Genomic DNA, 23,174 nt, shown 5'->3' with positions numbered 1-23,174 from the left:
CACTTATTTAGGCTTGCCATAACAAAGGGGTTGAATAGTTATTGAGTAGAGACATTTCAGCTTTTCATTTTTTATTAATTTGTAGAAATGTCGAAAAGCATCATTCCACTTTGACATTATTTTGTGTAGGCAAAATATCTCTATTTAATCAATTTTAAATTCAGGCTGTAACACAACAAAATGTGGAAAAAGCCATGGGGTGTGAATACTTTCTGATGGCACATCTATTAATATTAAATTGTAGAAAATCTCAGCAAAATGGTAAAAAGTTAAACCATGTATCTGTGGCTGATCAAGTATGCATAGTTAGCCTCACTTATCAAATAAATTAGGCTCAGTTGAGTATGAAAAGCCAGAGGGAGATGATCCTAGATCAGAGGAGAGAAAAACATTTTTCTTTGGCCTAGCGGAGGAGACAGTCAACCCAGAAATATAACTCATTTTCAAGTTGTCAATAAATAATAAAACAGTCGGAAATCTCCACAGCATTTGGATTCACTAATCCAGTTCAAGAATCTATACAACTATTATTTGTATCTGAAATGTATGCCTGCATGATGAACGACACAGAAAAGTTAATGTCCACATCTTGTTTGATTAGTCAGTTGTAACAACATTGAGAAAACAAATACTGTGCAACATGCTTAATTAATGACTAGCATTTGCAGTATATTCACATAATGAATAACATTATGGAATCATCACTTTCTCTGTCAGACACAATAATAAGGTCAATGCTGGTGATTTCTCATGTTCTACTCTGTTGCATAGATCCATTTTTAAATACATCCTCTCAGCATTACAAGACTAATCATATGTCCTGACCCCCTGTAGTTGATAGTATCATGGCCTTGATTATAGTCTAATAGCTGATTATGAGTGTAATGAGACAATATCGTTCTATAGAACAGAAGGCTCTACTACAAAGCCAAGCTCTGGCTTCTCCATAAAACGTAGCACGTCTCTCAGATACATAAAAATCAAAAACATAGTTAGCTCTGCAAGGAAGGTAAAGCGGATCAAGCCGACCGGTCAGGAGATCATGCATTACAAAAGAGCCCTCACAAAGGCCCACAAGGTACTGATGGACCCCAGACAACCTCTTTACCAGGAGTTTGAGCTACACCTCTCGGGCGATGTTATAGGGCACCAGGGCACAAAAAGAATAGAGCCAGGCAATCTTTTGTCTCAGTGGCTTCTGAATGTTTAAAACCAGCAGGCTGGTACAGGTGACACTGTACTTGACTGAGTGTGTTGATGTTTATTATGTATATGGTGTACCGATGAATCATTGATCTCTCATGCATTGCACCTTTTCTACCTGCATTTATTGTCAGTATAAGTCTACGCTTGATGATGTGTTTTTATACACTGAGTGTATAAAACATTAAGAAACCTTGCTCTTTCCATGACATAGACTGAGCAGGTGACTACTGTACAGGTGAAAGTTATGATCCCTTATTGATGTCAGTGTAGATGAAGGGGAGGAGACAGGTTAAAGAAGGATTTTTAAGCCTTGTGACAATTGAGAAATGGATTGTGTGTGTATGCCATTCAGAGGGTGAATGGGCAAGACAAAATATTTATGTGCCTTTGAACTGGGTATGGTAGTAGGTGCCAGGTGCACCGGTTTGTGTCAAGAACTGCAACGCTGCTGGGTTTTTCATGCTCAACAGTTTCCCATGTGTATCAAGAACGGTCCACCAACCAAAGGACATACAGTCAACTTGACACAACTGTGAGAAGCACTGGAGTCAACATGGGCCAGCAGCATCCCTCAAGGAACCCTTTCGACACCTTGTAGAGTCCATGCCCCGACGAATTGTTCTGAAGGAAACCTCATCTCAATATTAGGAAGGTGTTCTTAATGTTTTGTACACTCAGTGTATATGCACTGTGCTGCAAACAAGATTTCCCCACAGGGATAAAAAAAAAAAGCCATTATCTTCTCTTTAACATAACCATGTATGAAGCAAAATGGAAGCACTCAGAGCAAAGGATACATTTATGGTTGACAATCTATTTGAAGGCTACTGTCCCTTACCATGTAATGGAGATGTAATTCCTCTCTCTCAGACCCATCGCTGTTGACTTTATCAGGGTGCTGCCTTTCCTCATTTCAGTGTTGTTACTGTGTGATGTTCAGTGCCACTTTAAATCAACATTAGAACCTAACAATGTCATGTTATTGTCGTTTAACTTACCAGCTCCACTCTAAGTGAGTTAGGGGAGAACTCAACCCAGAACATGACTATTTTACTAAGCATGCTTGCAGGTTAACAACATATTTTCAACTCAAATTAAATTTTATTTGTCACATACATATATTTAGCAGATGTTATTGCCGGTGTAGCGAAATGCTTGTGTTCCTAGCTCCAACAGTGCAGTAGTATCCAACAATTCACAACAATACACACGAATCTAAGAGTAAAATAATGGAATTAAGAAATATATAAATGTTAGGACGAGCAATGTCGGAGTGGCACTGACTAAAATTTAATGAAATTAAATGTATTATGTTAGCTAGACTTTTCTTTAGAAAGATGAGCCTTTGGGAAATTCGAACAACTTTTCAATCAGAAACTTGACTGCGATAGGTAATGCCTTTGTTTCGCCTCTTGCAAAGCACTGATAGCACAGCTCAGTAACTAGCAGTATGAATTAAATGTGTTGGAGGGATAAATGAGGGCACACACACACAGCACTTATACAATATGGCTACATTTCCAAGTTTAAACAGGATTAGCATGTCAGAAAGGGATGGATGGAGAGAGAGGAGCAGACAGACGAGAAAGAGAAAGGGAGCAGAAGAGAGAGGACTGAGAGAGAAAGAAGAGAGAAAAAGAAAGAGAGAGGGCAAAGAGAACAGAGAGAGAGAGAGCAGACGGAAAAAGCAAATAGAGCAGAGAGAGAGAGACAGCGAGAGGAAAGAGACAGCTCCTAAGTGAGTCTTTCATTTGTATGCCAGAGGAGAGCATGAGATGCGTGTTGTTAAAAGATAAGGCCTGCCCTCAGAGGCCATAGAGACTAACAGAGGCTCTGGCACTGCATGTTTCAACAACAGTATCACAGATGCTTTACTGTGCTCTACAATATACCCGGTGGATCAGAGGAACAGATACAGAGGGATGCTGCTGAAATACAAAGGGGAGGTTTGGAGTTTCACACCGCCATAGCATCTCCATGTGAGTTAGACATTATACAACCATCATCATCATTGTCATTTCAAATGGTATTCATATGCTGTTTTTATTAACCTATATTTACCAACAAATAAAGTACATCTCATTGTTAAATTATACAGTACAGATGTAGGATCTTAAATTGACCACCCTGTTGCAGGAAATGTAAAATTTGCAGTGCTTTTGAGGTTTAAAAAAGACCTATGAAGTTATTATTTTCAGACTTGATTTTCCCTTAAGAAAAATATCTATGAATTATAATCCACATAATAATTAAATGTATTGTTGCTGCAGGATTATTTTCCTGCTGTAGCAAACTGGCTCAAATTAAGATCCTACATCTGTATGAACAAGTTTTTCTCATGGTCATTATATCACAGCCATCTGTTTCATAGCAGAAATGTCTACATTTGAAATCTGTTTTTGGTGTACCGTGTAAGGAAGTGTGCCCAATACCCTAGAATGACAAAGCAAAAGCAGATCTTTACATTATTTTTCAAATGTATTAAAAATACTCAGTACTTTGTTGAAGCACCTTTAGCAGCAATTACAGCCTTGAGTCTTCTTGGGTATGACACTAGAAGCTTGGCACACTGTATTTGGGGAGTTTCTCCCATTCTTCTCTGCAGATCCTCTCAAGCTTGGATGGGGTCAGGTTGGATGGGGAGAGTCGCTACACAGCTATTTTCAGGTCTCTTTAGAAATTTTCGATTGGTTTTAAGTCCGGGCTCTGGCTGGGTCACTCAAGGACATTCAGAGACTTGTCCCGAAGCCACTCCTGTGTTGTTTTGGCAGTGTGCTTAGGGTCGTTGTCCTGTTGGAAGGTGAACCTTTGCCCCAAAAGTCCTGAGCACTCTGGAGCAGGTTTTCATCAAGGATCTCTTTGGACTTTGCTCCGTACATCTTTCTCTCGATCCTGACTACTCTCTCAGTCCCTGCCGCAGAACAAAATCCCCACAGCATGATGCTGCCACCACCATGCTTCACCGTAGGGACGGTGCCAGGTTTCCTCCAGACGTGACGCTTGACATTCAAGCCAAAGAGTTCAATCTTGGTTTCATCAGACCAGAGAATCTTGTTTCTCATGGTCTGAGAGTCTTTAGGTGCCTTTTGGCAAACTCTAAGCGGGCTGTTATGTGCCATTTGTCACGTCCTGACCAGTAAAGGGGTTACTTGTTATTATAGTTTGGTCAGGATGTGGCAGGGGGCGTTTGTTTAGAGTGTTTCGGGGTTTATTGGGTATGTTATTATGTAAGAGGGGTGTGTTTGTTTTGTGTTGTAGGGGTTTTGGGGTATTGTTCTGGTTTTGTATTTCTATGATTTTCTAGGTTGTGTATTTCTTTGTTGGCCTGGTATGGCTCTCAATCAGGAACAGCTGTACATCATTGTTGCTGATTGGGAGTCATACTTAGGTAGCCCTTTTTTCACTTGTTGTTTGTGGGAAGTTGTTTTTGCACTGCTGTGTTTAGCCTGCAAGACTGTTTGTCGTTCGTTTGTTTTCTTGTTTTGTTATTAAGTGTCTCAATAAAAGTAAATATGAGCACTCAACCCGCTGCGCCTTGGTCTACCCCATACGACGACCGTTACACCATTTACTGAGGAGTTGCTTCCGTCTGGCCACTCTAGCATAAAGGCCTGATTGGTGGAGCGCTGCAGAGATGGTTGTCCTTCTGGATGGTTCTTCCATCTCCACAGAGGAACTCTGGAGCTCTGTTAGAGTGACCATTGGGTTCTTGGTCACCTCCCTGACCAAGGCCCTTCTCTCCAGATTGCTCAGTTTGGCCAGGCGGCCAGCTCTAGGATGACTCTTGGTGGTTCCAAACTTCTTCCATTTAAGAATGATGGTGGCCACTGTGTTCTTGTGGACCTTCAATGCTGCTGCCATTTTTTGGTACCCTTCCCCAGATCTGTGCCTCGACACAATCCTGTCTCGGAGCTTTATCGACAATTCCTTCGACTTCACAGCTTGGTTTTTGCTCTGACATGCATTGTCAACTGTGGGACCTTATATAGACAGGTGTGTGCCCTTCCAAATCATTTCCAATCAATAGAATTTACCACAGGTGGACTCCAATCAAGTTGTAGAAACATCTCAAGGATGATCAATGGAAACAGGACGCAACTGAGCTCAATTTCGAGTCTCATAGCAAAGGGTCTGAATACTTATGTAAATGAGGTATTTCTGTTTCTATACGTTTTATACATTTGCTAAAATTACTAAAAATCTTTTTTCACTTTGTCATTATGGGGTATTATGTGTAGATTGATGAGGAAAATAAAATATTTAATCCCTTTTAGAATAAGGGTGTAATGTAACAAAATGTGGAAAAAGTGAAGGGGTTCGAATACTTTCCGAATGCACTGTATGTTTGTTTTGTATGTAATTTGTAGATATACACATTATACCACATTCAGGAGCATTAGACTGTTGTCAGCTACAATTTAACACCTGTCTTCTCTTTACAGTGTCAGCAGGAAGGGTGAAGCTCAGCCTAGCTTCTAACACGCACGCACGCGCACACACACACACACACACACACACACACACACACACACACACACACACACTGCTCTGCTCTTCATCACCCAAAGGGATAATGTTGTTCTTAAATCTGGGATGAATTTTACCAGATGTGTTTTTTAGCCATGCTGTGAGTTGTACTGTGCCTTCAGAAAGTATTCACACCCCTTGACTTTTTCCACATTTTGTTGTGTTACAAAGTGTGACTAAAATAGATTTAATTGTCTTTTTTTTGTCAACGATCTTCACAAAATACTATGTAATGTCAAAGTGGAAGAAAATGTGTATTACTTTTAAAGAAATATGTATCTGATTAGATAAGTATTCAACCCCCTAAGTCAATGCAAGTTAGTATTACCTTTGGCAGTAATTACAGCTGAGTCTTCCAGGGTGTCTCTAAGAGCTTTGCAAACATGGATTGTACAATATTTGTCCATTATTCTTACAAAACAATCTTCAAGGTCTGTTAAGTTGGTTATTGGTCATTGCTAAATAGCCATTTTCAAGTCTTGCCATATATTTTCAAGCCAATTTAAGCAGTGCTTAATTTGTAAATCGGGAGGTGCCGGAGGAAAAAGTGAACGCGAGAAGGTGACCTGGGGAGCTCTAAGGTACTGGTGTTGTGCCGAAAAGCTCCCCCCTGTGGTGGCTAATTTCCGCATTACCAAATGAGGAGAGTTACAAACTTCACACACCAGTCAGAGTTATACTTAAACTACAGTGGGGGGAAAAAGTATTTGATCCCCTGCTGATTTTGTACGTTTGCCCACTTACAAAGAAATGATCAGTCTATAATTTTAATGGTAGGTTTATTTGAACAGTGAGAGACAGAATAACAACAACAAAAATCCAGAAAAACGCATGTCAAAAATGTTATAAAATGATTTGCATTTTAATGAGGGAAATAAGTATTTGAACCCTCTGCAAAACATGACTTAGTACTTGGTGACAAAACCCTTGTTGGCAATCACAGAGGTCAGACATTTCTTGTAGTTGGCCACCAGGTTTGCACACATCTCAGGAGGGATTTTGTCCCACTCCTCTTTGCAGATCTTCTCCAAGTCATTACGGTTTCGAGGCTGACGTTTGGCAACTCGAACCTTCAGCTCCCTCCACAGATTTTCTATGGGATTAAGGTCTCGAGACTGGCTAGGCCACTCCAGGACCTTAATGTGCTTCTTCTTGAGCCACTCCTTTGTTGCCTTGGCCGTGTGTTTTGGGTCATTGTCATGCTGGAATACCCATCCACGACCCATTTTCAATGCCCTGGCTGAGGGAAGGAGATTCTCACACAAGATTTGACAGTATATGGACCCGTCAAATGATGCGGTGAAGTTGTCCACCCCCAAAGCATAATGTTTACACCTCCATGTTTGACGGTGGAGATGGTGTTCTTGGGGTCATAGGCAGCATTCCTCCTCCTCCAAACACGGCGAGTTGAGTTGATGCCAAAGAGCTCCATTTTGGTCTCATCTGACCACAACACTTTCACCCAGTTGTCCTCTGAATCATTCAGATGTTCATTGGCAAACTTCAGACGGGCATGTATATGTATTCTTGAGCAGGGGGACCTTGCGGGCGCTGCAGGATTTCAGTCCTTCACGGCGTAGTGTGTTACCAATTGTTTTCTTGGTGGCTATGGTCCCAGCTGCCTTGAGATCATTGACAAGATCCTCCCGTGTAGTTCTGGGCTGATTCCTCACCGTTCTCATGATCATTGCAACTCCACGAGGTGAGATCTTGCATGGAGCCCCAGGCCGAGGGATATTGACAATTCTTTTGTGTTTCTTCCATTTGCGAATAATCGCACCAAATGTTGTCACCTTCTCACCAAGCTGCTTAGCGATGGTCTTGTAGCCCATTCCAGCCTTGTGTAGGTCTACAATCTTGTCCCTGACATCCTTGGAGAGCTCTTTGGTCTTGGCCATGGTGGAGAGTTTGGAATCTGATTGATTGATTGCTTCTGTGGACAGGTGTCTTTTTTACAGGTAACAAGCTGCAGTTAGGAGCACTCCCTTTAAGAGTGTGCTGCTAATCTCAGCTCGTTACCTGTATAAAAGACACCTGGGAGCCAGAAATCTTTCTGATTGAGAGGGGGTCAAATACTTCTTTTCCTCATTAAAATGCAAATCAATTTATAACATTTTTGACATGCGTTTTTCTGGATTTTTTTGTCGTTATTCTGTCTCTCACTGTTCAAATAAACCTACCATTAAAATTATAGACTGATCCTTTCTTTATCAGTAGGCAAACGTACAAAATCAGCAGGGGATCAAATACTTTTTTCCCCCACTGTACATCTTTAATAATTAAGAGCTTTTGCAAAAGCACTTTGACTTTTAATGATGCGCTATCTCTAATGAACCATTGAAAAGTGTCAACACAAAAGTACAAAGATCTTTTATAGCCAAGATACACCCCTCTCAACATACATGACGAACCACAGATACATAGAATGGGTCACAAGGTTAAGTTTTGTATGAAAGATATCTATAAAACATAGCAGACAGCAACTGCTGTGTCAACAGTTTTCATTGTATAGACCAGTGTCTGGTCCTCCTACTCCAAACTGGAACCGTCTCTCCCTGGTACGGTATAGAACAGAACCATTAGCTCATCCAATGGCATAAATCAATTGACAACTCTAGATACTCCCATCTCAAGTAAACCCCCTCTTGACTCCACTCCTGGACAAGCTCACTGAGGGGAGTGATCCTCTAGGTCATACACTATCTCAAGATAAGTGCAACATCAGAGGGGACATACAATGGTCCAGACACTGCCATACACCTTCCCCCAATGCCAAAGGAGGCAGTGACTTGCGCACAGACATTGTGGAGACAAGTAATTGGTTCCCCATTAATCACGCCATCCCTTCACATGGTTTAACAGATACATTCACATATGACAAGTATCTCACATAAGCATATTATGCAAATAAAACATCTTAATTATCTATGTTACCCAACTAATTCTGATTCATCCGCCACACCCCTGACAGAATTATCCACCCCCCATCGCATGAACTCGTACTCACTCAATTCTTCATCGCTGAGACATGCTTGAACTTGCATGCACTCAATTCTTCATTGCTGCGACTTGCTTGCTAGTTGAGATTTCTGTTCATGCTAGGCTGCGTTTCATTTTATTTTTCATGTCGGTTTGATGGCGTGGAGGCACTAGTAATGTCTGCAGTTTTCGGTTTGGCTATTTGTTTCAAGTGTATTAGTCTATAAATAAATCTCTTTGGCAAAATCCGTCATCTCTCCCATGTCTTATTCGACTAGTAGTTGTTCTGAAATGTTTATTGCTTGCCTACCCAAACCCTCCCCCCCCCCTTCTATCTTGGGACTGCAAGGCCTGGCAGACTTCTGAATAATTTTGGTAGCTCATGTTGACCAGTAGTGTGTGCCACAGAAATGATTTGACTATAGCCACAAAGGTAAATTTTAAAGGGGGGGGAGGATTTCAGGCAAGGCTATTTTCAAGCCTGCTGAAATTCTCCCCCTCTTCTATCTTGGGACTGCAAGGCCTGTTGTCTTAAAAAAAAAATGACAATGAAATAATAAAGTCTTTGAAATGCTATACTGTTACTAATCTCTATTTGTAATCAATAAAGTGTTTCAAAAGGCTGTACTTTTATTAACATATATGTTCAGATCATTCCTGAGAGAGAAGGGGTGTAATATCTCCAGATGGGCGTGTGGTACCTTCCTCACCCATGCCAACAAGATGTTACTTCTTGTGGGGTCTTTGCCTTGAAAGTATGTATGAGAGTATAAGTAATGCATAATTAACCTACTGAAACTATACTGACTGAAAGGCAAAACAGAACTGTCAAATTATATTATAGCTGTGTCGTTGTATACTTGCGAATTATAATGTGTAACATAATGTTGTTGGGGAAAACCGAAATGCCCATCACATTTTTTTCCCCAGTTTGCTGAATGTGTTCTGAAGGAGGAGTCGATTGTCTTTTCAAATACGGACAAATATGTTAACATCATGAGAGAAGAAATAGCAGTCACTCTCCTCCAAAACACTGATATGTTCAATTTCTAATTCAATATAATTGTAGATAAAAAAAAAACATTTATATGGATCTTTCAAGGTGATCTTTGATCCAACATCTGACTAGATGGCCACTAAAACACATGCATTTCAAAATGTTGTTACAAGAAACCTATACTATTCCCTTGTTCCCTGTTCCGTTTGCTCAGAAAAATACATGTAAAGATGTATAGACTACTTGACATCTGTGATGTTTTTGTGTTATTGTGTGATAATATTTGCATATTATTTTTATTTTCTTAAACATTAGAGCATTTTTCTAAAATAAATGTTTATGTTTCTTTATACTCTAATTTTTCTTTCTGTGGCACACACTACTGGTCAACATGAGCAACCAAAATGATTATGAAGTGTGCCAGGCCTTGCAGTCCCAAGATAGAGGGGGGGTGGAGAATTTCGGCAGGCAAGAAAATAGCCTTGCCAAACCCCACCCCCTTCTAATTTCCTAAATTTCGTGGCTAGAGTCAAATACTTTATGTGGCACACACTACTGGTCAACATGAGCTACCAAAATGATTATGAAGTGTGCCAGGCCTTGCAGTCCCAAGACAGAAGGGGGATTTCTTCTGACCTGAAGATCACTGATGTCATGATTCAACCTCTATTTTTGTCCAAGTTCCCAGTTGTCTTGAAAGCACCATAGTACCTCACAAATGATTGAAATGACAGGCTACTTTGACACAGACAGATTGAGAATCTGAGTTCAATGAAAACGACCTTGTCTTGAATCCATCAATAGCCTATGCGTAGGTGTGTGGAGACATATTTTATGGCACAATATGAGGAGTAAATTATAGTCCTAAAAATGCTTTTCAGTTTCACTGACTCACCCAATGATGCGCAGCTCACTTGCTGGTGATGGAATATGTGGTCGTGCCAAAAGCCTCCCTATCTCGCTCTGTCTCTTGTTTTACTTTGTAAAACAATATTTAGAAGAGAAGTTGATCAAATATTTTGGTAGTTTACAGCTGACAGATTAGAGTCTTCTATTTTCAGCAGGAGCCATTTGCTTTCCATCATGTGTTTTCCCGAGATTATAAACTAATTGAAATATTGCGAAAGGCACGTTTTGTTTGGATGGTGTTTGTTTACTGACATATTTGCCACGCGTTCCAGACTGTAGGCTATGCCTTGTTATTGAGCTACACTCCACAGCTAGTCTAAAAGAAGCTATTTATACTCTGTGACTAAATTTGAGCCTTTCTCATGGTGTCATAGGTTATTCTGAATGATGTCATTTCTTTCTGAACAGATAGCAGTAACTCTATAACTTTGGCAAATTTATTTCGATTCATCAGGCACGCCGCAGCTCCTCCAGAACCCTTTGCGTGCCTCTAATAATAAATGATAAAGTGCAGTGCTGGAGAGATGAGAGTTGCAGGCTCATGTCTGTCAGAGCAGAGAGAAGGGGAGAGATCATTGAAAGCAAATCTAATTTTAGTTATGTGAGAGATACGGGGGGGAGGGGCTGGAGAATTAACGCAGATTAACTTTTTATTCAAATTTTTACATTGCAAATAGTGACAATTATTTTTCATGCCACTGAGAGGCACCGGATCCGGCCAAATAGGTTCTGGAACGAAACAGTCCAAAACGGAGTGATGCCGGCAGGATTCGGCTCAAATTAAGCACATTTTTTAAGTCAAAACTGTAACTAGGCCACTCAGGAACATTCAATGTCATCTTGGTAAGCAACTCCAGTGTATATTTGGCCTTGTGTTTTAGGTAATTGTCCTGCTGAAAGGTGAACTTGTCTCCTAGTGTCTGTTGGAAAGAAGATTGAACCATGTTTTCCTCTAGGATTCTTATCCTAAAAAACTCTCTAGTCCTTGCCGATGACAAGCATACCCATACATGATGCGGCCACCACCATGCTTGAAAAGATGAAGAGTGGTACACAGTGATGTGTTGTGTTGGATTTGCCCCAACCATAACGCTTTGTATTCAGGACAGAAAGTTAATTTCTAAGTGTTACTTTAGCGCCTTGTTGCAAACAGGATGCATGTTTTGGAATATTTTCATTCTGTAAAGGCTTCCTTCTTTTTACTCTGTCATTTATGTTAGTATTGTGGAGTAATACTAACATAAATTATCTCTTATGAAAGCAATTAAACTCTGTATCTATTTTAAAGTTACCATTGGCCTCATGGTAAAATCCCTGAGCAGTTTCCTTCGTCTCCGGCAACTGAGTTAGGTAAGACGCCTGTATCTTTATAGTGACTGGGTATATTGTGGAACAGGTCGAGAGCTTCAAGTTCCTCGATGGCACAACAACACCTCTTCCCGCTCAGTAACCTGAAAAGATTTGGCTTGGGCCCTCAGACAGCGTCACCATTGAGAGCATCTTGACTGGCTGATCACTGCTTGGTATGGTAACTGTTTGACATCCGACAGCAAGGTGCTACAGAGGGTAGTGCATACGGCCCAGTACATCACTAGGACCGAGCTCCCTGCCATCCAGGAACTCTAAACCAATCAGAGGAAGGCCCCAAAAAATGTCAAAGCCTCCAGTCACCCAAGTCATAGACTGTTCTCTCTGATACCTCACGGCAAGCGGTAACAATGAACCAAGTCTGGAACCAACAGGACCTTGAACAGCTTCTATCCCCAAGCCATAAGACTGTTAAATAGTTAGTTAAATAGTTAACCAATACTGTAGCTACCCGGAATATCCACATTGACATTTTTGTCATCTCTTTTGACACATCACATGCTGTTACTGTTAATTATCTACCCCGTTGCCTAGTGACTTTATCATAACCTATATGTACATATCTACGTCAACTACCTCGTACCCCTGCACATCGACTTGGAACTGGTACCTTGTCTATATAGCTAAGTTACCGTTACTAGTTGTGTATTTATTCCTTCTTTTATTATTATATATTTTTTTCTTTCTACTATTTCTCTTTAATTCTTTTTCATTGTTGGAAAGTAAGTAAACGTTTCCCTGCTAGTCTACACCTGCTGTTTACCGAAGCATGTGACTAATACAATTTGATGCTTAAAACCTGTTGGGGCTAGGGGGCAGTATTTGCACGGCCGGATAAAAAAACGTACCCGATTTAAACTGGTTACTACTCTTGCCCAGAAACGAGAATATGCATATAATTAGTAGATTTGGATAGAAAACACTCTAAAGTTTCTAAAACTGTTTGAATGGTGTCTGTGAGTATAACATAACTCATATGGCAGGCCAAAACCTGAGAAGATTCCATACAGGAAGTACCCTGTCTGACAATTTGTTGTCCTTCTGTTGCATCTCTATCGAAAATACAGCATCTGTGCTGTAACGTCACACTTTCTAAGGCTCCCATTGGCTCTCTAAAGCCGCCAGAAAGTGGAATGGGGTGTCTGCTGTATCTGGGCAAAGTATAACAGCTCTGTTTGTGAGTGGTCAGCCTGGGGACAGTGAGACTGAGATGCGCCTTCACGAGAATTCTATTTTTTTTTCTTTCAGCCTTTGAAGGAATACAACGTTGCCCGGTTGTAATATTATCGCTATTTTACGAGAAAAATAGCATAAAAAATGATTTTAAACAGCGTTTGACATGCTTCTAAGTACGGTAATGGAGTATTTGGACATTTTTTGTCACGAAATGCGCTCGCGCGTCACCCTTCGGATAGTGACCTGAACGCACGAACAAAACAGAGCTATTTGAATATAACTATGGATTATTTGGAACCAAAACAACATTTGTTGTTGAAGTAGAAGTCCTGGGAGTGCATTCTGATGAAGAACAGCAAAGGTAATCCAATTTTTCTAAGAGTAATTCAGAGTTTAGTGAGTCCCAAATTTGGTGGGTGTCAAAATAGCTAGCCGTGATGGCCGAGCTATGTACTCAGAATATTGCAAAATGTGCTTTTGCCGAAAAGCTATTTTAAAATCTGACACCGCGATTGCATAAAGGAGTTCTGTATCTATAATTCTTAAAATAATTGTTATGTATTTTGTGAACGTTTATCGTGAGTAATTTAGTAAATTCACCAGAAGTTTTCGGTGTGTATGCTAGTTCTGAACATCACATGCTAATGTAAAAAGCTGGTTTTTGATATAAATATGAACTTGATTGAACAAAACATGCATGTATTGTATAACATAATGTCCTAGGAGTGTCATCTGATGAAGATCATCAAAGGTTAGTGCTGCATTTAGCTGTGGTTTTGTTTTTTGTTACATATACGCTTGCTTTGAAAATGGCTGCGTGATTATTTTTGGCAGGGTACTCTCCTGACATAATCTAATGTTTTGCTTTCGCTGTAAAGCCTTTTTGAAATCGGACAATGTGGTTAGATTAACGAGAGTCTGGTCTTTAAAATGGTGTAAAATAGTCATATGTTTGAGAAATTGAAGTTATAGCATTTATGAGGTATTTGTATTTCGCGCCACGCGATTCCACTGGCTGTTGACTAGGATGGGACAGATATTCAATGTCTGCTGTTTTTAATACGTGCCCTTCTTTGCGAACCATTGGAAAACCTCCCTGGTTTTTGTGCAGTGGAGTGTATTCATGGATGCCAAGGGAAGCCAGGCTTCTCCCCAAAAAATCCTATAAAAAATATAATTTATCTTTCGTCTCTCTGTGCGTCTCTCTGTGTTTCAAAATGTTACTTCAATTCGCAAGAGGCTGAATGTATCTCACCAGAGACGGAGTCAGCATCCGAGTGAGCAAAACAGTGTCCTTCTGTCTCTGTATGTTAAGCCCATCTATCTGATTCTGTATGATATTATTTACAACCATAGCAATGAATGCAGGGGATACCAGCGAGCATTTGGCCTCCCTTGATAAAAAGGTAATAGCCAATCAGCGATGACCTAAACTGAGTGAGCTCAACTGTGAATGGTCCTGGCGCACCCCAAAAAAAGTGTCAAGGGAAGCCATTTTCGATTTGGCTTCACACCAATAGCCAAACATTATTGACAGAAAAACTTGAATTGTTGCATCTTGTTGTGTTGTTCTCTTCCGGTGGCTAGCTAGAATTAGCCATGGATGGAGATAGGGATTGGGACTTTTGGTTTTACTTAATTCTTCATACTGGCCAATGATTATAACGGTGATTCTGATCCAATCATAAATTCATACATTGTGCCCCTGACCTGAGAGGATGTAAGTTCAATATGTAGCTAGATGTAGTAGGCTAATGTTATTTCACGACTTCCGCCGAAGTCGGCCCCTCTCCTTGTTCGGGCGGCATTCGGCGGACGACGTCTCCAGCTTGCTAGTTACCACCGATCTATGTTTCCCTGTTCGTTTGGTTTTGTCTTTGTTATACACACCTGTTTATGATTCCCTGATTATGTTCATTATTTAACCCTCTGCCTTTCCTGTTTGTCTTGTCCGTGATTGTTTCCTGTTTTGTGGTTGTTGGAGGTGTTTCTCCCAACCATGTTCTTTTTCTGTGGGAGAAGTTTATTGAAGTTGTGTCCTGCGCCTGACTCCACTACTTCTCTAACGAAAGTGTTACAGTTAAATAACTGGCTCATCATTGCCAATGAAAGGAAGTTAGGCTAGTGAGCAAGGATTATAGCCAGGTATAGCTAGGACAACTAAAACTAAAAGTGTGTACTGTATGGCACAGTGTGTGTGTGTGTAGACCGTTAGGGCAACATGAAAGAGGGGAGGATGGCATTGGAATTTCAACATGTTTTTTCTACTTATTTACAAAACTAACCCACTTGCATTGCGCAACACACGCACGCACACGCACACACACACACACACACACACACACACACACACACACACACACACACACACACACACACACACACACACACACACACACACACACACACACACACACACACACACCTCATAAACATAAATCAGTACCATGGACAGCCACATAATATTTAGCTTATTTTGATTTAACTAAATTGTTTTTGGAATCTGTTAGTTGTCACTGTATTAGACTAAGCATAGGTGATTTGATGACGAAATGTTGAAATGGTGCTGGAATAGTGGAAGCAGCTCCGGTTTTCTTCGCCACTTGCGATAACGCTCAGGTGTTCTAAATCAGTAGTTGTTTAGTAGTTCGAAAAGGTTGGAAACATTAACTTGCTTGATCATGCTGTAGGTCATGTAACTGTTTTTTACATGCAATATGCTTTGTGGATTCCACCGGACAGATGTTGCTCTCCAGTTTTGTGAAGAAACAAAGGGGTGGTTGAATTTAGTCTTCTTATTGTCTTGACCTTAGACCTATATATCACGGTGGCATGGCATATGAACTAACAGGTTATAGAGCAAACAACGCAATTATAAAAACACATAGGTTGTAAAATTACTTTTTGTTCCTGTCTTGGCTTCCCCAGTGATTTTACCCACTCACCGCTACTGTCTTTGTGGTTGAATCTGTGCTTGAAATTCACTGCTCGACTGAGGAACCTTACAGATAATTGTATGTGTGAGGTACAGAGATAGTGTAGTCATTTTAAAATCATGTTAAACAATATTTTTGCACACAGTGTGAGTCCATGCAACTTATTATGTGACTTGATAAGCACATTTTTACTCCTGAACTTATTTAAGCTTGCAATAACAAAGGGGTTGAATACTGATTGACTCGAATACATTTTTATTTATTTATTTGTAAACATTTCTAAAAATATAACTCCACTTTGACATTGTGGGGTATTGTGTGTAGATGAGTGACACACAATCTCAATTTAATACATTTTCAATTCAGGCTGTAACACAACACAATGTGGAAAAAGTCAAGGGGTGTGAATACTTCCTGAAGGCTCTGAATGTGTTCTTCTGTTTAACATGAGACACTACTAATGTCCCAAATAGCCCCTATCCCATATGTAGTGCACCATTTTGTGGACCCATAGGAATGCAGACACTATCTGCTCTCAGATGGAACTCATGTGTTTGAGTTCGAGGCCTGTGATGTGACTGAGGCCTGCACCATAGATTATGGACAGGAAATAAACGATAACTCATGAAGACGGTATGAGATATGAGCTTGTAGCAGTATTTCCGTCACCAGGCATCACCCTGGGAATGACTTCGCTGTCACTACGGTTTAACAAGAAAGCTCTCCACTCTCTGTCTCTGTCTCTCCCTACACGACACTGTGTGCTATCCTTTCACTCTACCGTCTCCTTACACCACATAAACCCTTCACTGCCCGTCTCCTCGCATTCTTCATCTACACCTTTCTCGTTATCAGTTCAAATTGAAATGACAAGTGTTTCTGATTCCTGGTGAATGGTAAGAAATTGGTAGCAGGCAGAATAATCACAATCGTATTACTACTAATTCCTCTCCAATGGGCTGACAGGCAGGTCGGGAACAGGTTCCTTATGGCCTTGTGAGCGTCCGTGTGTGCGTGCACGAGTGTGTTTGTGTGGGTGCGTGTGTATGTGTGTGGCATATGAAATATATGGAATGAGATTTAGATGCAATTACTGTATTGTGTAATCAGCCTCAGACTGCAAGGCAAATAATATCATTTATAATTTTGTTTTATAAAAATGAGATTCCCCAATAATCTGATATCACTACTTACTGTTCTTATCAAATCACTGATATAAGATAGAGGTAATGATTCAGCATAGTAAAGCCACTGAATTCTGAAAGTAATTTAATCACCAAAACAAAGACGTTGTAACTCCAGAATGCTCCATACAGTACGTCAGGGTTCCCCAATAGGTGACCCACGGGGAAAAAATGTTTGCCTTTATTTTCTTAGCAAAAAAGAATATACAGTTGAAGTCGGAAGTTTACATACACCTTAGCAAAATACATTTAAACTCAGTTTTTCACAATTCCTGACATTTAATCCTAGTAAAAACACCCTGTCTTAGGTCAGTTAGGATCACCACTTTATTTTAAGAATGTGAAATGTCAGAATAATAGTAGAGAGAATGATTTATTTCAGCTTTTATTTCTTTCATCACATTTCCAGTGGGTCAGAAGTTTACATACACTCAATTAGTATTTGGTAGCATTGCCTTTAAATTGTTTAACTTGGGTTAAACGTTTCGGGTAGCCTTCCACAAGCTTCCCATAATAAGTTGGGTAATTTTTGGCCCATTCCTCCTGACAGAGCTGGTGTAACTGAGTCAGGTTTGTAGGCCTCCTTGCTCGCACACGCTTTTTCAGTTCTGCCCACACATTTTCGATAGGATTGAGGTCAGGGCTTTGTGATGGCCACTCCAATACCTTGACTTTGTTGTCCTTAAGCCATTTTGCCACAATTTTGGAAGTATGCTTGGGGTCATTGTCCATTTGGAAGACCCATTTGTGACCAAGCTTTAACTTCCTGACTGATGTCTTGAGATGTTGCTTCAATATATCCACATAAATTTCCTTCATCATGACGTCATCTATTTTGTGAAGTGCACCAGCCCCTCCTGTAGCAAAGCAACTCCACAACATGATTCTGCCACCCCCATGCTTCACGTTTGGGATGGTGTTCATCGGTTTGCAAGCGTCCCCCTTTTTCATCCAAACATAATGATGGTCATTATGGCCAAACAGTTCTATTTTTGTTTCATCAGACCAGAGGACATTTCTCCAAAAAGTATGATCTTTGTCCCCATGTGCAGTTGCAAACTGTAGTCTGGCTTTTTTATGGCGGTTTTGGAGCAGTGGCTTCTTCCTTGCTGAGCGGCCTTTCAGGTTATGTTGATATAGGACTCGTTTTACTGTGGATATAGATTATTTTGTACCTGTTTCCTCCAGCATCTTCACAAGGTCCTTTGCTGTTGTTCTGGGATTGATTTGCACTTTTCGCACCAAAGTACGTTCATCTCTAAGAGACAGAACGCATCTCCTTCCTGAGCGGTATGATGGCTGCGTGGTCTCATGCTGTTTATACTTGCGTACTATTGTTTTTACAGATGAAGGTGGTACCTTCAGGCGTTTGGAAATTGCTCCCAAGGATGAACCAGACTTGTGGAGGTCTACAATTTATTTTCCTGAAGTCTTGGCTGATTTCTTTTGATTTTCCCATGATGTCTGAAGCTGGAGACTCATATCTCCCTCACTAACTATAAGCACCAGCTGTCAGAGCAGCTCACAGATCACTGCACCTGTATATAGCCCATCTGTAAATAGCCCATCCAACTACCTCATCCCCCATACTGTTATTTATTGTATTTATTTTGCTCCTTTGCACCCCATTATCTCTACTTGCACACTCATCTTCTGCACATCTATCACTCCAGTGTTTAATTGCTATATTGTAATTATTTTGCCACTATGGCCTATTTATTGCCTCACCTCCCTTATCCTACCTCATTTGCACATACTGTATATAGACCTTTTCCATTGAATTATTGACTGCATGTTTGTTTATACCATGTGTAACTCTGTTGTTGTTGTTTGTGTCGCACTGCTTTCCTTTATCTTGGCCAGGTCGCAGTTGTAAATGAGAACTTATTCTCAACTTGCCTACCTGGTTAAATAAAGGTGAAATATATATATATTTTAAATATTAAGTAAAGAGGCACTGAGTTTGAAGGTAGGCCTTGAAATACATCCACAGGTACACCTCCAATTGACTCAAATTATGTCAATTCGCCTCTCAGAAGCTTCTAAAGCCTTGACATCATTTTATGGAATTGTCCAAGCTGTTTAAAGGCACAATCAACTTAGTGTATGTAAACTTCTGACCCACTGGAATTGTGATACAATTATAAGTGAAATAATCTGTCTGTAAACAATTGTTGGAAAAATTACTTGTGTCATGCACGAAGTAGATGTCCTAACCGACTTGCCAAATCTATAGTTTGATAACAAGAAATTTGTGGAGTGGTTGAAAAACGAGTTTTAATGACTCCAACCTAAGTGCATGTAAACTACTGACTTCAACTGTACATTTAATTTGTTCCTTTTTTCTAAGTGATTTTAATTTGAGAAATCTGTTACCAAGTATTCCCATGCATAAATAGTAGGTATATAATGGTTCAAATGTTTAAGATATTAGGGTATCGGTCCGCGGGACCCCAAACCAATTCAAATTAAGCATGGATCGGTAAGAAGACCAATTCAAATGTTTTTTTTCTCATATATTTTGTTTATGGCTCATTCAGAAAATACCTATAATCTTTCCTGACTGAATCGATTCGTCCTCTCCTTCAGCCTATCAAACTTTTGGGTCATTGTTACCAAATGCTCTGTAGGAAATTCTGTTTTACCGGCAGAGCTGTGTAGGCTACCTGAGTGGACACAACTCACATCTTGCTGATTGCACATTTAACTGCTGATTGGGGCTTTCGATTGGCAGATTCACCATGCAAAATATTTTTGGTAGTTCTGCTTTAAACAGTCAGTGCATTTGGTCATTTTTACAGGGTAATGGTGTACTTTCATAAAAAGAACCACAATCATTTTTGCCAGATGCACCGGTCAGAATGAGAGAAGAGAGCAGCTCTCGTCCTTAAAATTCCAAACAATCAAAACCATTTGCTTTTGAGACGGCTTTGAAATACAAAGCTGTGTTATATCACTTGGCTTTGAATGTAATAGCTCATTTCTAAAGATAAATATTGACATATAACTAGCTCAATACCTGTTCATCTGCTACATGACAAGTTAATCAGTGGGTGATGAGGACTTCAAATAAAAAGTGGGGGGACAAAAACAAATTGCCCCCCCCTAATCTGATAGTGGAAGATGCTTAGTCTACCCTATGGCTCACCTCACCTCACACACACGCATACACACACGCACACACACACACACACACACACACACACACACACACACACACACACACACACACACACACACACACACACACACACACACACACACACACACACACACACACACACACACACACACACACACACACACACACCACACAGTGCCACTCAGCTCAGAGAAGTCAGCTCAGACAGGTCCAGCACCTGAGCTCCACCACTATCAGATAGTCATTTTGAATGGAATGAATAACTGATAACAACTGTTAGTGCATTGAATCATATCGCATCGAACCGAATCTCGTTGATTCGTTCCACTAATCATATCGTACCAAATCGTTTTAAACTAAAAGTATCATTCCTGTATCGTGTGGGAGCACATGTATCTAGATATAGTGCTGGTAAGGAGAGATAAACATCCCTAATAAACAGAGAGGTATATGTGAGCGCATCATAATGTAATCAAGGTTTGAAATTATTCTGTCAAATACTACATCTGCTTGGGCTTCGAGGTCAGTCTGCAGTGTACAAATTATGTATTAATATCTCCCGGCCCCCTAACCATCCGCTCAAGAAAAAAATCGGCCCGTGGCTGAATGTAATTAGAGACCCCTGCAGTAGGTGATATATTGTAATGTTAACTTCTCTAAAACATGCTGGATAAACAAAACATGGCTTCAAGCCCTTGGGCTGAGCCAGACTGTCTGTAGACAAGGTGAAACCTGGAAGAATGAGACAGGAAGTATGAGCAAGAAATACATCTCCTCCTCAGCAGTCATTTCATAGAAAACTACAAGAGTCTATTTGTTAGCATCGCTCAATGACAACAACAACAAAACAGTAGGTGTGTGTAGTACCAACCCTCAGACGATGGAGAGTAGTGGAGCTCATTCAGTCTGTAATTCACAGCGATATGGTGAAACTGATCATCAGCCAGATGTCTGTGGTGCTCTCCCTCCCAGATCCCCAGGTGTGTGTGTGTGTGTGTGTGTGTGTGTGTGTGTGTGTGTGTGTGTGTGTGTGTGTGTGTGTGTGTGTGTGTGTGTGTGTGTGTGTGTGTGTGTGTGTGTGTGTGTGTGTGTGTGTGTGTGTGTGTGCGCGTGCGTGTGTGTGTGTGTGTGTGTGTGTGTGTGCGTGCGTGCGTGTGTGTGTGTGTGCGTGTGTCTGGGGAGCCAGTTTACCACTGTGACAATGATGTCAAGCAGCTGGTCCAGTTGTGGCTCTCTACCATTTGTTCTCTATGACCTCCACCCATTCTAACTGCAGACCTCCACCCATTCTAACTGCAGACCTCCACCCATTCTAACTGCAGACCTCCACCCATTCTAACTGCAGACCTCCATATAAACCTGTCAGGTGTGGTTAGCTATGGTCTGGCAGGAAACTCATCCAACAGAGGCAACCTACTCTCCTCCTCTCATCCTCTCCTCCCAATTCTCCGCTCCTCCCCTCCCCCTTCTATTCTACCGTACCCCTCTCTGCTAAATATGCTGGGCTGGTGCAGCGTCCCTGAGGACCTGCTGTGACAGTAAGGTGGGAGGTAGAAGGAAGGAGGGAGTCCTCCTTGGCATGTGTACAAAGGGGTCTGACTCTGGGTTTAATATACAGTGTCTCTGCCAGCTGTTCATATTTCAACAGGGCTCCCTCCAGACTGGACAGGTAAACTAGCATACCATAACAGCTACCAGTGAAATCCCCTCTGTTTTGATATTACCAAGAGGACACCTGTATACAGACACAATGTGTGTGTGTGGTGTGTGTGTGTGTGTGTGTGTGTGTGTGTGTGTGTGTGTGTGTGTGTGTGTGTGTGTGTGTGTGTGTGTGTGCGTCCGTGCGTGTGCCAGCGTACATATATGAAAACACATGTCCTTCTTATTGTGTAAATACTCACATATTCCCCATATGTGTCCTGTGCTACGGGTGGTGGTGGTCTGTACCCCGCGGACGGGGGAGCCCCTCGTGCTCTTGGTGCAGGCACGCCCCTCCCTCGGGCGGATGGTACCCGGCTGGGGGGTGCCCCTCTCGGTGCTGCTCCACGGGGGACGGCTGCGTGGGGAGGGGGCACACCTCCTCGACTCCTACCACAGGGGACAATTGCAGGCTTCATCTCAAATGGCACCCTATTCCCTATATAGTGCAATGTTTTTGACCACAGCCCTATGGCTTAAGTGGACCAAGAGACTGTCACCAAGATACCTATGCAATTCAGACATATACTGAATTAAACAATCACATTATTGTTAGTGAATATGTGGTTTATATATCTGACTGTAAATCTCGCTGCCTGCAGGACTTTTTTCTTATCTCACTCATATTAGGCATGCTAAATGCTAATTACTGTCTAATTTAAAACCGATCCAATTATATTCCCTTTCAGAGCAATACAAACATCTCTTCATCTAATTGAGGAAGCTTTTACAAACACAAGCAACAAACATACTCTGTATTTCATTTGAAAGTCTAAGAGCCACACAACATGCATACTATGAAATATTCTAATGGCAATGACAATTTGAGTATTATTTTAAGTTATCTGGGGAGTTACATCTTAAAGAGAGTACAGCAGGACAGATACATACAAAAATGTATTCGAATTTCAATAGTTCTCAACTTTGTATTGTGTATCGTTTGGGCCGGATAGTGTATTTTCCCCCCATTGGTATTACAAAGCAGAGTTTTGAATTGAATGTACTAAAACGCAGACACTTATATACGGTCTGTAATTCTGTCATTCATTTTA

General features: G+C 40.9%; 1 protein-coding gene across 2 annotated transcripts in view; it reads right to left on the bottom strand.

Moving 5' to 3' along the window:
• The window catches only part of LOC106570219 (KH domain-containing, RNA-binding, signal transduction-associated protein 3), a 152,438-nt gene that overhangs the window by 29,624 nt on the left and 99,640 nt on the right, over nucleotides 1–23,174 (bottom strand). For both annotated transcript variants that reach the window (XM_014142306.2, XM_014142307.2), the window contains exon 6: nucleotides 22,326–22,512. In XM_014142306.2, the coding sequence (XP_013997781.1) occupies nucleotides 22,326–22,512 (187 nt within the window). The remainder of the gene's footprint in view (nucleotides 1–22,325; nucleotides 22,513–23,174) is intronic.

Source organism: Salmo salar, chromosome 14, assembly GCF_965601325.2.
Source record: "Salmo salar chromosome 14, fSalSal1, whole genome shotgun sequence".
Taxonomy (NCBI): Eukaryota; Metazoa; Chordata; class Actinopteri; order Salmoniformes; family Salmonidae; genus Salmo; species Salmo salar.
Note: the sequence above shows the minus strand (reverse complement) of the source record. Positions and strands in the feature narration are given on the sequence as shown.